This window comes from Canis aureus, chromosome 9, assembly GCF_053574225.1.
Source record: "Canis aureus isolate CA01 chromosome 9, VMU_Caureus_v.1.0, whole genome shotgun sequence".
Taxonomy (NCBI): Eukaryota; Metazoa; Chordata; class Mammalia; order Carnivora; family Canidae; genus Canis; species Canis aureus.
This window is the reverse complement of record NC_135619.1, coordinates 47,722,638-47,737,739: the sequence shown is the minus strand read 5'-3', so window position 1 is coordinate 47,737,739 and position 15,102 is coordinate 47,722,638. Positions and strand designations below refer to the sequence as shown.

Below are 15,102 nucleotides of genomic sequence, written 5' to 3'. Positions count from 1 at the left end.
CTTACTGGCAGGAATTCTCAGACAGGATGAGGGGAAATCCCAGAAGCCAAAATCCCATCCTGTTCTCCTCTGGACTTTAAAGGACTCTTTTCCTGGTCTAATCACCTCTCCCAACACCCCTTTGCGACCCAGCAATATCTCTCCTATTCCTATTGCTTTTCCCAACATCCTCCCATGACACCAGTGTAAACATCACATCACTAGATACTTTGGGGGTAAGTTAGTTAACAGGCACATATGTAATAGAAAGAGCACCTCTGTGGCCTCTCTGTGGCAGCACCATACGTAACAGCAAAGTGTGGGAAATAACCAAAATATCCACCAGTAGGAGATTGGTTAATCTCCTTGGCCAATGGACCATGACACAGACATTAAAATCATACTGAAGAAAAATACTTTATGACACCAAAAAAATGTTTTTAGTGGAAAATATTGGTGGAAAAATAAAAATTGTAAACATTTGTGAAGCACAAATAAATTTTGTGAAAAATAAATGTGTGTTTATATCAGGGTGAGGAATTTTAATAGCAGGCATCAGAGTTCCTCTTAGGGAATAAATTATTATTGTTTTAAGAATACCCTCATTAACTGCTGTAGTGGGTAAGGTGAAACATCGAGATCAGTGAGAAGCAAATAAGGTAGCAAAAGATGCAAAAACTGCTCTGCTTTTGAAATGACTCGCATTTGAGAGTGGAAGATCCTAAGAAACAGAGAAGAGCTAGAGAGGGGGTAAAAAAAAGAGCCTGAGAAGCATGGTAGGTTGTTGCAACCTGCCAAAAATGTTCAGCAGTCACTAAGAAACTCCTGGTAGTCCAACAGCCAGGTGAGTTTTAAGAAAAAGAATTCTGAATATTCAGTTTTTGAGATGTAAACTCCTCTGTATCTTGTAACCGTCAGGAACTCTGCAGCCTGAAGTGGTGGTACCATGGCATGTGAAAGGGAAGAAGCAACAGAAGGAAGCAGATCTGCCCCTCAGCTGACACTCAGGGAGAGTGAATGGCATCCTGAAGGATGGGGGAAGGAGACTAGGGATTCCTGGCGGTGGCCCCAATACATATGTCACAAACTCCTTGTTTCCTAAATAAACTGGAAAAAGGTAGACCTCAAAGGGAGCTAGCTGATACATGTTTATATGGACACAGAAGAAAGACTGGAAGGAAATAAACCCAAACAGGAAAGAGTTGGCTGGATGACAAGTGAGTTTTACTTTCTTCTTTGAATTTCTTTGCAATATCTCCTACAATTACAATGTCTTATTTTTGTAATAAGAAAACAATGTTAATCCTCCCCCCCCCCCCCCCCCCCCCCCCCCGCCATTATGTCTTCAAAGAGAGCAAGGGTGGAACTCTGAAGAGATGCAGAAAAGGCTGAAGGGTTTCCTGAGCAGAAAGCACCGCCTGTTCCCTGAGGCCCTGCCTTGGGAAGACCTGGGGACATAAGAGGGCTCCGGACATCACGGACATCACGGCAAAGGTGCACCTCCAAAAGCAGGATCACAAGGAGGGGCCAAAGGACATACCTTCTAGTGCTTTCACTCTTGGATGCCTGAGCAAGCCAAGGGCTTTCCTCATCCGACACCAGGGCAGAAGCTCAGGAAGCTGGCCCCGGCATGTGACACAACAGGGCAGACAAAGCAAGCGTGAGGCTGCCACAGATATCTCCCTCTCAGAGAGGCCTTGCTTTCCTCCATTTCCCCTCCCCACCAGTAAGCTTTCTTGCTCATTAAGCTCCTGAAGGAACTCAACTGATCACCACACATATCTTCTCTTCTGGCAAATCCTGTACTCAGCTCTCAGATTCTGAACCGGTCTTGCTTGTGAGAGACCCCGGGTTCTTCAGCTACTCAATTGGTTCAAATAGAGGGCCAGAGGATCCTGAGGCAGAGGATGGAAAGTGGCAGAGAATAGACTCTAATTGAGGCTTATTCGCTTGCACAATCTCAGGCCAGAGACATGTCTGCCTAGAACCTAGCAGTTTCTAAACATCTCCTGGACCAACTTGTATTCTAAGAAGCTGGAAGTAGGCACAGACTCCATGGCCCAAGGGCCCGTGGTTGTGCTGGAGTTCTGCTGCGCTTCAAAGGAAGCCGGATGGGTTACCGGTTCACTCAGCCTCCTGGGCCCAGGAACACACCAGGTAGGCAACACCCACACAGAAGGCTGTTAGTTTACACCTTCTCACCTCCCCTGCCTGGAGCCACTGACCTCTCTTTTGTCCTCTTCTGTTTCCTCCCTTGCTTCCCAGATTCCAGAATAACCTCCTTTGTGGAGTCCTTTTTTTCCTACCGTCTCACATGCTTTCCTGTCTTAGTGCCCCCTGGAGTGGGAGTTAGATTCACATAAGCCATCACTTATTAAGTGTCTGTTGTGTACCAGGCCCTGTGCTAGGCATGTGTGCATGTATCGCTTCATGTCAATCACCGTCACAATCCTGTGTGGTGCATATTATTGCTCTTATCCTATAATGGGAACAAGCTCAGAGAGGTCGGGACCTGTCCAAGGTTAATGATAGGGTCAATAGGAAGTCAGGACTCAAACCTAGTTCTGTTTATGCTAAGTAAATTTCTCTCCCATTAGGCCACATTGCCCTGCAGGTTTTCTGCCTGTCTGTTCCTCCGTGTTCTCTTCCCTCCCTCCCATACTCAATGGCAAACACAGGTGGCAAGCCCTTCTCCCTACATAGGTGTCAGGGAAGAGTCCACACATGTTCCCAATGACCCGATGGCCTCCACAGCCTGAGGGTGGAGGCCCATTCGAGCAATGAGCTCAGTTCTGACTCAGAGTGAGCAATAGGCCCAGAATCAAATTCCAAAATGCTTGGATCTGGCCCAGACTCCTGAGGGATCTTTAGCTTTGCGGCAAGAGTGGCAACTATCTGAGACACTACAACTTAGCCACCTGTTGCATCTTTCTCTCTTTCTCTCTCTCTTTTTTTTTTTTTTAAGATTTATTTATTTTTAGAGAGAGAGAGAGTGGGGGTGGGGCAGAGGGAGAGAGAATCTTCAAGCAGACTCCACACTGAGCACAGAGCCTAACTCGGGGCTCGATCTCTCGACCCTGAGCCAAAACCAAGAGTGGGATGCTCAACCCACTGAGCTCCTCAAGTGCCCTGACAGTCTGTTTCTTAAAACTTTTTATTTTTCTTGCCACCAGGACTTCCTAACCTAGTATGACCAGCATTGCTAGGTTTCTGATGGTGAATGACTGCCTGCTCAGAATCCAAGTCTGAATTTTGGAATAATCTGGAAAGATCTAGCAGTAATAGGTAATATTTGGTGACATTGTTTTAGATTCCAGAGCCCAGATATCATTTGAAATAGGCTTCACTCCTTACCCTGGTTTTTTTCAGAGACCCTCTTTTGGATTCTATCATTCTGGAAGGCTGTGAGGTGCTTTATTTTGGTTTACCCCACATTTGCAAGGGTTGCCTTGGAAATCTTAGTTGGGATGTTTTATGATTATTTGTCAGCACATACCAGTAAACTAGAATAAAAGAGAGCTTGTTTCTTGTCTCTTTCCTAATCTGGCTGCTCCCAGAAAGAGAGGCTGGGGGAGGCGGGTAGCTAGACGGCCTTCAAAATCCTAGACGGTTCAGTACTCGTGAAAGGACACTGAGAGGGCACTGACCCAACCCCGCTGTTTACGTTTGGGGAAACTGAAGCTCAGAGTGATATGACTCGTCCAAACTCAACAGAACAAGTTAGCGGTAGACTCTGGACTAGAACCCCAGTTCCCACTACCCCCATGCCATAGCGAAGGCTTAGATTTGGGCTGTAAGGAGCCATGGCAAGTGTACAGTAAAAATTCAGTGAATAAGTGAGTTCCCTTCCAATGTTGGGGCTGCTGTGTCTGAGGTACCAATGGTCAGGATTTCTGAAATTCAGGTGCCAATCAGAATCTTGGACACTGGGTACACATGCTGTTCCTCAACACCAGAGGCACATTACTCATGTTCAGGATCAATTTACATCACAAGCTCTAACTGAACTCTCTTTCCTACCTCACCGGCAGATTCAAACAGTCACCAACATGCTGAGTCCAGAGGGACAGGCATCCTTCTACTGGGGGTTCCACACTGTCAGGATCTAGTTCTGTGTGTGGATAGGGGCGGTAGGCACTGCAGAAAGGGGGATGAATCCTACTGTTGAATATTAAGAGAAGTTTGGGGGCTTGGGATTATTTTGCTTGACATCTTTGGTGTTACTGTCTGACAAGGCTAGACAAGACATAGATAATATGCAGAATGGCACTAAACATTATGTTTATAAGGTGGGTTTTCTTCAGGAAAATAAAAAGAAGAAAGCAAAACGACCCATGATTTCTCTAACAGATAACCCTGTCATCATTTTTCTTAAATAAAAGCAATCATGCCTATAGTTAGGAAAGTCCAATAGTATAGAAAGATTTAAAATAAAAAGTTAAAAAAGACATGGAGGAACTTTAAGTGCGTATTGCTAAGTGAAAGAAGCCAATCTGAAAAGGCCACATACTGTATGATTCCAACTCTGTGACATTCTGGAAAAGGCAAAATTATGGAGGCAGTAAAAGACGAGGGGTTGCGAGGGTTGTGGGGTAGGGTGTAAGAGATGAACAGGCAAAGAATAGACGATGTTTAGGGCAGTGAAAACATTCTGCATGATACCCTAATGACAGATACCTGTCATTACATATTTGTCTAAAGCCATAGAATACACAACACCATCAGTGGACTCTAATATAAACTGTGGACTTTGGGTGATTACAAGTGTCAACATAGGTTCATCGTTTGTAACAAATGTCCCACTCTGGTAGGGGATGCTGATAATGGGCGAAACTGTGCAGGTGTGCAGGCAGGGCTGTATGAGAAATCTCTATACTTTCCCCTCCATTTTGCTGTGAAAACTGCCCTAAAAACAATGAAGTCTTAATAACTAAAACAAAGAAAAAGTTAAAGTCTCTCCAACTCCTCTGTCCAGTCCCCTTTTCTTTCTTTCTTTTTTAAGATTTTATTTATTTATTCATGAGAATACACAGATAAGAGAGAGAGAGAGGCAGAGACACAGGCAGAGGGAGAAGCAGGCTCCATGCAGGGAGCCTGACGTGGGACTCGATCCCAGTTCTCTAGGATCACGCCCTGAGCTGTAGGGGATGCTAAACCGCTGAGCCACTGGGGCTGCCCCCAGTCCCCTTTTCAAGTGAGGTTAACAGCTTCACTCCAGGGGCACCTGGGTGGCTCAATCAGTCAGTTAAGCGTCTGCCTTCTGCTCAGGTCATGATGTTGGAGTCCTGGGATCGAGCCCCACATCACGCTCCATGCTCAGTGAAGAGTCTGCTCCTCCCCCTGCTCATGCTCTCTCTCACTCACCCTCTCTCTGAAATAAATAAGTAAAATCTTAAAAATAAAACAAAACAACAGCTTCACTGGAATGATTTCAGATAATCTTCTTGACACCTATACATTTATGCCAGTTTATCTTTTCTTACACAGGGAATCATATAAAACACTGTTCTGCATTCTACCTTTTTATGTAGTAACAGCTTCTGGAGACTGGTCTACCCAGTTGCTCCACAGAACTACCCCATTCTGTATAAAGGCCACACAGTTCAGAAAGAATGGCATGAAGACAATCTTTCTTAAGAGCTGGAAAAGACCTTGGAGACCTTGAAATCCAACCATGGTCTTTGTAAGTAAGAAAACTGCAGAAGAGAAGACTCCTTGAGCCAAGGAACCAGCATGTAGAGAATTTGGAATCCAACTCCTTGTTCACCAAGTCATGCTTTCATTGTGTTCTCAAAGGTAGGGATGTCAGAAGAGAAGCAGGGAAATCTCAGCCTTGAGAAAACACCCTTCCCATTCTCTATCATTAGATGATTTTTTTTTAAAGCAAGTGTTTTTGTGTGTGTGAACTATGAAGCAACCAGCATTTGGGGGACTGTTTTAGTATATGTGTGCTTGAAACAATATGGGAGAGTCAGTGTGGATAGATATTTAATACAGAAACCGGGCATCAAGAGAGTTTTCCTCATGGATTCTATTCAAGTATCCCTGTTATCTTAAAATTGTTAAAGTTGGAGATGAGCATTTTCCTTCATTGGGTAGGTCCCACTTTCTATTTTTTTCCCTCCTACATATCCCTATCCATTTACAATGCTAATTTACACTTCTAATACTTTATAGTTTAGGAAATACATTCACATACATTATCTTCTTGTTCCTTGCCTTTATCCTGTGAGTCAAGCTAGCATGATTATACCCATTTAATAAGAGAAGAAAACCAAGGTCAGGGATCTTGTGAACAGATTAAGTTCACGTATGGTGAATGAGCCACCAGCTGTCATATAAGTCTACCTCAATTAATGTTCCAATACACACAGGGCCAGCTGGTCTCTTTAGCACTGGCTTTGGACATTCTTTGTTTTTGATTCTTGAGAGATGAAGTCTTTGCCCACAAAGCCAGAACCTAGTATCAGCCAGTCATAAAAACACAAACTAAAAAGTAAATATTACTTTCCAGGATGTTAGGAGAGCAAATGTTCCACACCACACAGAATAATATGTGTCCAACTTCACTTGGCACTAAAACTGAATAATATTTTTAAATGATGGTATATCACTCTTATGACATTAAAACGGACGAGGTCTAGGGTAATGTATTTGGGGTATTCTAGATTTTATCATCTAGTGGGTCATTTCTCATCATTGAGCCTGCGATGATTGAGACAGTAGTGGCTGAAGTGAATTCTCACTCTCAACACTTCCACTCAAATTTCTCAGGACCTCTTAACTGGAATTTGCATGAGCTGAAGCAAGGGGGACAGAAAAGAGGAGGAAGTAGGGTGGAGCTACTGAAGCCTCTTAGGCTCACTGGAAATTGTGACTCACCAGCTACTCACACCTCTCTGTCCATACAAATTCAGGTCACCTTCCTAGTGACAAAAGGGAAATTCTGACCTGGTTACAGAATGCAGGACACTTTCCTCTTAACCACCCAGGATGGTCATGGAATGGGACTCCTAATCATACAAGGCACAATCACAGTAAAAGGACCTGCAGAATATAAGATGGGAGGATCTGCAAGCGAGTTGCCCTAGAAATGCCAAGGCTTGTCCTTGTTACAAGGCTGATGAGATGAGGTCTGTGAGATGAGATGTAGTCTATGCTGCCGCAAAGGGTATACCTGAGTGGCCTTTGATTTCAGCTCAGGTCATGATCTCAGGGTTGTGAGATGGAATGGAGCCCTACGTCAGGCTTCTGGCTCAGTGCAGAGTCTGCTTGTCCCTCTCCCTCCTTCTCTGCCCTGCACCTCCTCCCTGCCCCACCGCCGCACATGTGTGCTCTCTCTCTCAAATAAATAAACAAATAAGTAAGTAAGTAAATAAATAAATAAATATAATCTTAAAAAAAAAAAGATTGATCCATATAGATGGATCAATGAAAATTTCAGGGCGGCAAATTTTAGTATTTTAAGGAAGAAACTCCTAAAAGTGGAGGTCGCGAGGTGACTGGTTAAGATGACAGGCTTTGGAATTATAGAGTGGCAGATGAGAAATCCCAGCTTGCCACATACTGCTTTGTGACCATGGGTGAGTGACTTAACTGTTCCAAGTTTGAGTTTTCTGTCTCACAAGGTGAGATCAAATGAAGTTATATATATTAAGTATATATATTTATAATATATTATAAATTAAATATACATAATATAATTTAAATTATAAATTATATATAATTTATATAGATTGTTTATATGTTTATATACATATATGTAGTATATGTGTATGTATGTGTATGTATATTCATTAAAGGCAGTGACCTTGTCCTTCATAGTCAGGCTTCATGCCCAGGGTCTACCACTTATTAAATGCATAATTAATATTCATGGAATGATAGAATTTACTGGATTCTTAATATGAGACAGCTGTTGGAATAAGCATTTTCATTCATTTCTAACACATTCATGAAACATTGACTGGGTGCTAGGAACTGGGTTTGTCATGGTAGACTTTACTGCCATTACTGCTACTATGATCATTATTATTATAGTTGTTTTGTGGTGGTGGCTGTTAAATGGGTCACTTTAGGTGGTGATGAGTACCTCTATTGTTGGACATGCCTAAGCTTATGATAGATGACAAGCTGGTAATGTTAACAAGGAAATTCACACACCTGTGTAAGGTTTGGGGTCACATCAAGTCTGAAATTGCAATTCTGATTTTACATAAATCTTGTCTTGAGACAGCTAGTTAGCACCACTTCTCACTTTTGTTCTTTACACACAGAAACATGATGGGAGGGAAGCATTTGTCCCTTGAGCTTCCTCCATGTAAACCTTGTCTATAATTTGAATGCTCTTTTAAAGTCCTTTTGGCAGAATGGAAAGGGAAGATCTGCTTGGATACATTTCAATCTGAGATTCTTCTAGTTAAAGTCAACCTTCTTTGGCACTACATATCCTGCTTTCTTTTCAAAAATATCTAGGAACTGTTGGTTTGGGTCCTACTAGATATGGCATCATTTTACTGCTGATATGAAAATATATATGTACAAAAGAAATATAATGAGTTTTACATTGCTAATGAATGATTTTGAGGCCACATGAATACCACCAGGATGGCTAAACTCCTTTAATCTTCGATAGCTTTATATTTGGTTATTTTATGTCTGATACCATGGTCAGTGCTAGAGGTTTTTGCTATGTGGTTGGGGCAGGACTAATTATCTTGGTGAAAATGGAAAACTGTCTCCAACATGAATATCTGACTTCCTAAAGTCACTTGGGAATTAGGAACTTGATGACTGGTTGGTTGAAACATTTGGTTTTGATCTTAGCTATCTGGAGTAGGCATAATCTGGTGGTAAAAGAGAAGAGCTGTAAGAAGAGAATGTCCCATCTGGAGGTCACTCCCAACTTGCAAAGCTCTGGGACCAGCCTTTAACTGTTCCAGATCTTGGCCTTCCTGTCCTCACTGCAGCTGAGTCCCCTGGCCTTTGACACTCCCATGTATTTTGGCTGTAGGGACTCTGACTGTAAAGCATCCTAAAGAGTTTCTGGCTAAGAGCCACCCAACTCATTTCCCTTGCAGGTAGATGAAGGACCTTCAGAATCTACTTTAGAAACTCAGCCCAAAGTCTACATTCAGAATGTTCTTTCCTTGAAAGCACCCTACAAGTTTCAATTCTCACATCATTTCTTGGAAAATGATCTTAGAAGCCACATTTACAGGCAGAGATTAATTGGCAAAGGTGCTGCCCAAGGAACAGCCTCAAAGCAACAACGGCTTGGCCAGTCAAGCTCTCTCACCCAGATGGCAAGCTCTTGGCTGAGCATCTCAGCATGAAGCCTCTCTTCTTTCCCTTTCCTTTGATCAAGTCTTACTCTCCAAACTTATCTTCTGGCTACTGGGTTACCAGTTGTCTCTAGGTATTCATGTCCTTTTTACCACTGAGCTCTTGCATTTGTAATTTATTGATCTTTATGCTTGGTTCTCTGGTTCCACATCCATTTCTGTTGAGTACCCTTTGTTTTAGAACCTGCCTCAGAGTCTATATCTAATTTTGTCCACCTTAGATGTATCTACACAGTCATCTTCTGGTACCCCATTGAGGGTGACTTCAAGAGTGGGTGACATATGTAGTCAGAAGGGTCCTGTATTTGGTTTAATGCTCTGTTGTTGCTCCCTTGAAATTCCTAACAATTTTATCTTTGGAATAGTGTTTTGTAAGTGAAGTTCAATGGAACAATGGAACATGAACATGAGCAGAGGAGACAGGCACAACCTTTCTTTGCAGCCCCTCTTGCATACAGCATTCATGATGCTCCATGAGCACAAAATTTTGTGGACCCACAATGCGTGAGAATTCAGCAAGACCCAGCTTGAGGATAAGATAAGATCGTCAGGTCTATAACTACGTAGGCAGACATGCTGACAGCCCCAAGAGGCAGGCTTCCCATTCAACCTAGAAATTGCTTCAAATACAGAAGGAAAGCAAAAAGAAGCATGAATGACCTAGAGCCCCATCATATCCTTTCTTACTTATGTTACCATGCTGTACTAGCCAACCACTTATGCTGAAAATGATGACATGGAAGGAAAGAGTAGGGTAAAAGTAGGGAATAGTTTCTTTTCCTTCCCTTCCTCACTAAAAAGCCAAACTTGGTGGAAAGTGCACGCAGACAGAATGCATATAAGGAAATGAAATAAAAATAGTTGAGTTTGTTTTGTCAGCATTTTCACTGTTTTAGTAAGAGTAAACTACATATGCCTGTATAAGCTACAAAATGTGAATTGTGTAATTTACGTGATTTCACATACAAGGTAAGTACTTTCACATTTCCATTTAAAATTAGCATCGTGCAACATGAGGATGTACAGTAAAATTCTTGCCAATAATTTAAATTTTTAATTTTCTTGTAATGACATTAAATAGCAAATAAAAGCACCATGTCAAATCAAGAGAGAGAGAAATCATGAAAGAAAGGAAAAAAGCTTTATCTTCTAACACCTTTAATGATATTCCACCTCCACCCCCACTTTTTGAATAAGGAGCTCCACATTTTCATTTTCCACCAGGCCCCACAAATCATATAGCCAGCCCTGGTCCCATGGCTTTAACACATGTCCATTCCAGGCTTTTTCCCAGTGTGTCCTCTCTAGGCCTTGTCATACCTCTGTCCTGGGGCTTCAAATAAAATCAGTGGATATTATCTGCCCCTTTGATAACATAAACAACAACAACAAAAATCTCTTAAACACAGCTCTAAATGGATGGGAAAATGGGTAAGTGACGTGGTAGGGTCTTGACCAAAGTCACAGGGTATGCCAAGAATAGAGGCACAAGCTGACTCTCATCTAGCCTTCAGATCCAATGCCACGGCCTCTTGGCACTTATCTTCACTCCTGGCATTTGAGTCTTGACTGTCATTTGAAAATACCAACAAAGTCATTACATGTTGCAACCTTTTGATCACAACCAGCTGGGACTACCACAGCCCCATAGAAACCATGTGGAGCAAAAGGCTCTGCCTTTCAAGAGATTCTGCATGAAACATTCCAGGGCCTCAGGGGAGTCCTGTGTCTTGTTCAAGGTCAACAACAGTCTATCAACAGGGCAATACAAGTTTCCTTTGCAGCTTTGGTAGGGATTAGAGTCCTACATTGCCCCAGGCAGGTCAGAATATCTTTACAATCACTATCAAAGTCATATGAAATTCTGAAAGAATAGAATACCTCACATCTTTTGTTTGTTTGTTTGCTTGTCTTAATTCCTTAAAGAATGAGACAGGTAAAATCAAGTCTAGGGGTCTTGCAGTACTGGCCAGATCCCTCCTAATCAGGAGGAACTCCAAGCCAGAACAGACCACAACCATGGGCACTTTGACAACTGCCTGCACACCCTTCATGTGAGCCTCTCAAGTCATCCAAATGGATTTTTAGACTAACGTCTTTCGGCATGATGCACATTCTAGCTGCCCCCTTGTTATTCATTTGGAGCCTTCGGTGAAGAGTACCAGACCTAGGTTTTCTCCAGAAGCCTCACAACAGCCTTTTGTTTGGTGCTGAGATGGCCTTAGTAGCATAGCCTAATCCTCTGGCTCCTTCTGAACTAGTCCAAGTTCCTTCCAAACCCCAAACATCTCTCTCTATGGACAGCTGCGCAGAAGGACAGATCTCTGGGAGCACAAACGTCTTCAGATTGCTTCCACCAGGAGCTGGCTGGGCTGCTCAGCTGGCACTGCAGCCGGGATGGAAGGGTCAGTTGCCTTTCTGCCAGAAAGAATGTGCAGCTGCTGTCTCCTTCCTATCAGCAGGCACCAGGGGAACAGGGTATCTTAGGGACTACACTGCACTGTTCTGGCTCTGACAACAATAATAGTTTTTCTTCCCTTTCTATCAAACGATAATCATAAACACACACTTAAAAAATTTTGTGTCGCCATTTCAAATAATCTTCACTAAAATATTTTAATAGGATGTAAAAATGCTTCGGATATAATGGTAAGTGGGAATAAAAGTAGGATACAAGAGGTCCTTGCTTTGTGAACAGTTTACATTTATGCACAAAAAAAAATACAAGGAGGAAATACATCTTTAGTGGGATTAAGAGTAATTTTGCAAAAAAAAAAAAAAAGTAATTTTGCATTTCTTCCTTAAACTTTTTGATATTTTCTGAAAGAAAATACATTTTAAAGGCATGTATTACTTTTGTAATCCAACAAGAAAGGATATTATTTCTATTAGCTAGGATTTCTGAGACAGTAGTAAAGATTTTCTACATTATCCCAAAGGAAACCAACATCAAGCTTCTACTTCCTCTCCAGGTGACTTCCAGGATCCCTTCTCCCAATTGAATTTTGCATACAGGATACAGATTTTGGCTTTGACACGACAGCTCAGCTTGTAATTACTCTTCTTTTCTCTTTCATTGAAACTTGAAAATATTGAGAAAGAGCCCTATCAGAGTTTTGAACTAAGGTAATGTATTTCTTTCTCCTGGTTACCAGGGCTCAGAGCTCCAAACAGAATTTTCCAAGTGTAGAGCTTTAGAGCCCGCTTGAGACTGGATTCAGGGAGAGAGAGGCCTAGAGACAGTGACTTTGTGCTCAAAGTGTGATGTGCAAGAACCTTGATTTTGGAATTGAAAGGCTCTGGAACCTTGGGTTTTTTGGGTTTTTTTTCTTTGCCATCTTTTAGCCAGTTGTTTTAAAGACGAAAAAGTGCATTGTATGTAGAGTGCCTAGCACCATGCTCACAACAAATTATTAATACGAAGAAGGGGAGAGTGCTGGAGAAGATAGCAGAGGGGAAATGTACTACTACTCTCCATTCTCTCCCCACCGAAGTTTTCCGAAGTGCCTCTGGGGTGGGAGTGGAGGTGGAGGAGTTGGCTGGATCCTAGCCCCACCCTGACTGGGCTTGCCTGACCAAGGACACATCTTTGGTTTCACCATGGAAATGTAACCACTCCTCGGGTAGGAGATAGGCAGTGCTAGCCACAGGCCAGCAGCCAAAAGCCTGGGGTGAAGAGCAACCCTAGAATGCCCATGGACAGTACTAAATATAAGACTCCGTTACCACTCTGAAATCACCACATTAGTGATCCAGAGTGCCTCTTCCTCCACCCATGGCCACTCTCCCCTTTAACTATTCATCAGGCAGAAGCAAGTTGCCAGAGGCTTACAGGAAATAAGGAGAATCAAGCTGTACATTATGATGGATTGAGATAGTCCCCCTTTGCTATACTACTACTTTATCTACTGCCGTTATTACTAGCACTGCTATCGGCACCACCATTTTTACAACTACTACTACTAGTCTATTAATCCCTTACATTTGTAAACTACAATTGATAAAGTGGATGGGTTTTGCCCAATTAAAGATGATACTGGGCATGGCATTATGGGAACAGAGAGGCAGGCTGGCACTAAAAACCTCAAAGGTAACAGAGCAGAATTACTGATATTTTTTTTTTCATCCCCCAACTTCCTGTGCCCAAAACACATTCACCATCCCCGGCCACACCCAGTCACTCTCCTGAAGCTACTCCGCTCCAACTGTCCAGAGCTAGTTTAGGCGACTTCAAGGGTTAGGGACACTAGGAGTAATGGCCTTTTATTGGGCCAGAGGAGCTGGAGCATGCCCCCAAATCCCACCAAACGAGGTGAGAGAAGAGTACAGAATGCCTTTCAAATCTAAGGCCACTGCACCTGCCAACATCTCCCACCTTCTCACAGGAAGGCCCTGGAAAGAACCAAGCTCTTCCTGTTTGTTTTTTGATTTTTTTTTTTTAAAGACACTTTACATTTCCTGTGCCAAAGTAAATTCTTAAAAAAAATGCTTGACTTTAACCTAAATCCCCGAAGTGAACTCTGGAATGTACACCTCACTTTCTCATCCCCACCTTGGGTCCCCTTCCTCCGCAGGCCCGGCAGCCAGCTGGGGAGAGGACCAGGGCTTCACCGAGCGAGCGAGCGCGGATGTTGCCCGCAGCTCAAGCCCAACCAACTAGGTTCCCTTTGAGATCGCTCTTCACCTGGCAACCGGGGGCCCCAGCAAAGCTCAGAGACAAGAAAGTGGCGTTCTGGAATCCATCTTGCTCAAGATGCTGAAGGCATCGCAGCAAACTGCCCTTTGCCACCGAGGCCGAAGGAACGTGGGGAAGGGAGGAGCGTACCCGCTGGGATGCGGTCAGCTGGGGGCAAGGTGAGGGCGAGCTCTGGTGCCAGTGATCCCGGAGGAGAGCGGCCGCTGGCACGCGGTGGGTGGGGGTCCCGCATGTGCACCCAGGCTCAGCGGCGAGCAGGAGCAGCGGCAGACGCCACCAGGCCAGCTGGGGCTCCTTCTGTCTGTCCAGTTATTTTTAGGTGAGATTTACGCCGGATGAGGGGGAAGGGACAACGGGATGACAACCGAGTTTGGGGAGCTATCACCGCCAAAGTCACTTTTTCCGAAGCGCCCCCCTCCCGGGCCTCCTTCCCGGAGCAGCTCGGGGCGGGGGGGCGGGGGCCGGGGCCGGGGCGGGGGCCGGGGCCCCGCGCGGCGCGGCTCACCTGCCAGGCTGTTGTAGCAGTCGATCTCGATGGCTTCCACCGTCTTGCTCTGCTCCTCCGAGAGGCGGCCGGGCGGGGGGGCCGCGGGCGAGTCCCGCTCCTGCTCGCCGGGCGCCGGCAGCAGCCCCTTCAGCTCCAGCAACGCCCGGTGGTATTTGCCGATGGCTTCGCGGAATTTCTTGTCCTTGTAGCACTGCGCCCCTTGGCTCTTGAACTCGTGCGCCCGCCGGATGAACTCGGCGGGCTCGGCCGCCGCCCCAGCCTGGCCGCGCGCCGGGACCCCGCCGCCGCCGCCGCCGCCGCCGCCGCCGCCGCCGCCGCCGCCGCCCGGGGCGCACATCGGCGGCCGCTGCGCCTCGCCGGGCGCGGGCGGGCTCGGGTTCCCCTTGGCCGCGGCCGCCGAGCCCTTCCTCTCCATCCGGCCGCCGCCCGGCGCCCCGCGAGCGCCGCGATCCGCCCGCCGCAGCCGCCGCGCCCTCCCGGGTTTAAAAGCGGCGGGCGCCGGCCCCGGCCCTGACACCCCGCGGCGATCTGGCGCCCCGCACTCCCATTCTCCGCGCCGGCTGCGGGAGGCTGCT

At 45.0% G+C, this 15,102-nt stretch overlaps 1 protein-coding gene across 1 annotated transcript in view; it reads right to left on the bottom strand.

The window, feature by feature from the left end:
* TTC9 (tetratricopeptide repeat domain 9) overlaps positions 1–15,102 on the bottom strand; it is a 33,877-nt gene extending 18,775 nt beyond the window's left edge. Inside the window, exon 1 of the mRNA XM_077909810.1 lies at positions 14,525–15,102. Within this exon, the coding sequence (XP_077765936.1) occupies positions 14,525–14,942 (418 nt within the window). The 5' untranslated portion in view covers positions 14,943–15,102. The remainder of the gene's footprint in view (positions 1–14,524) is intronic.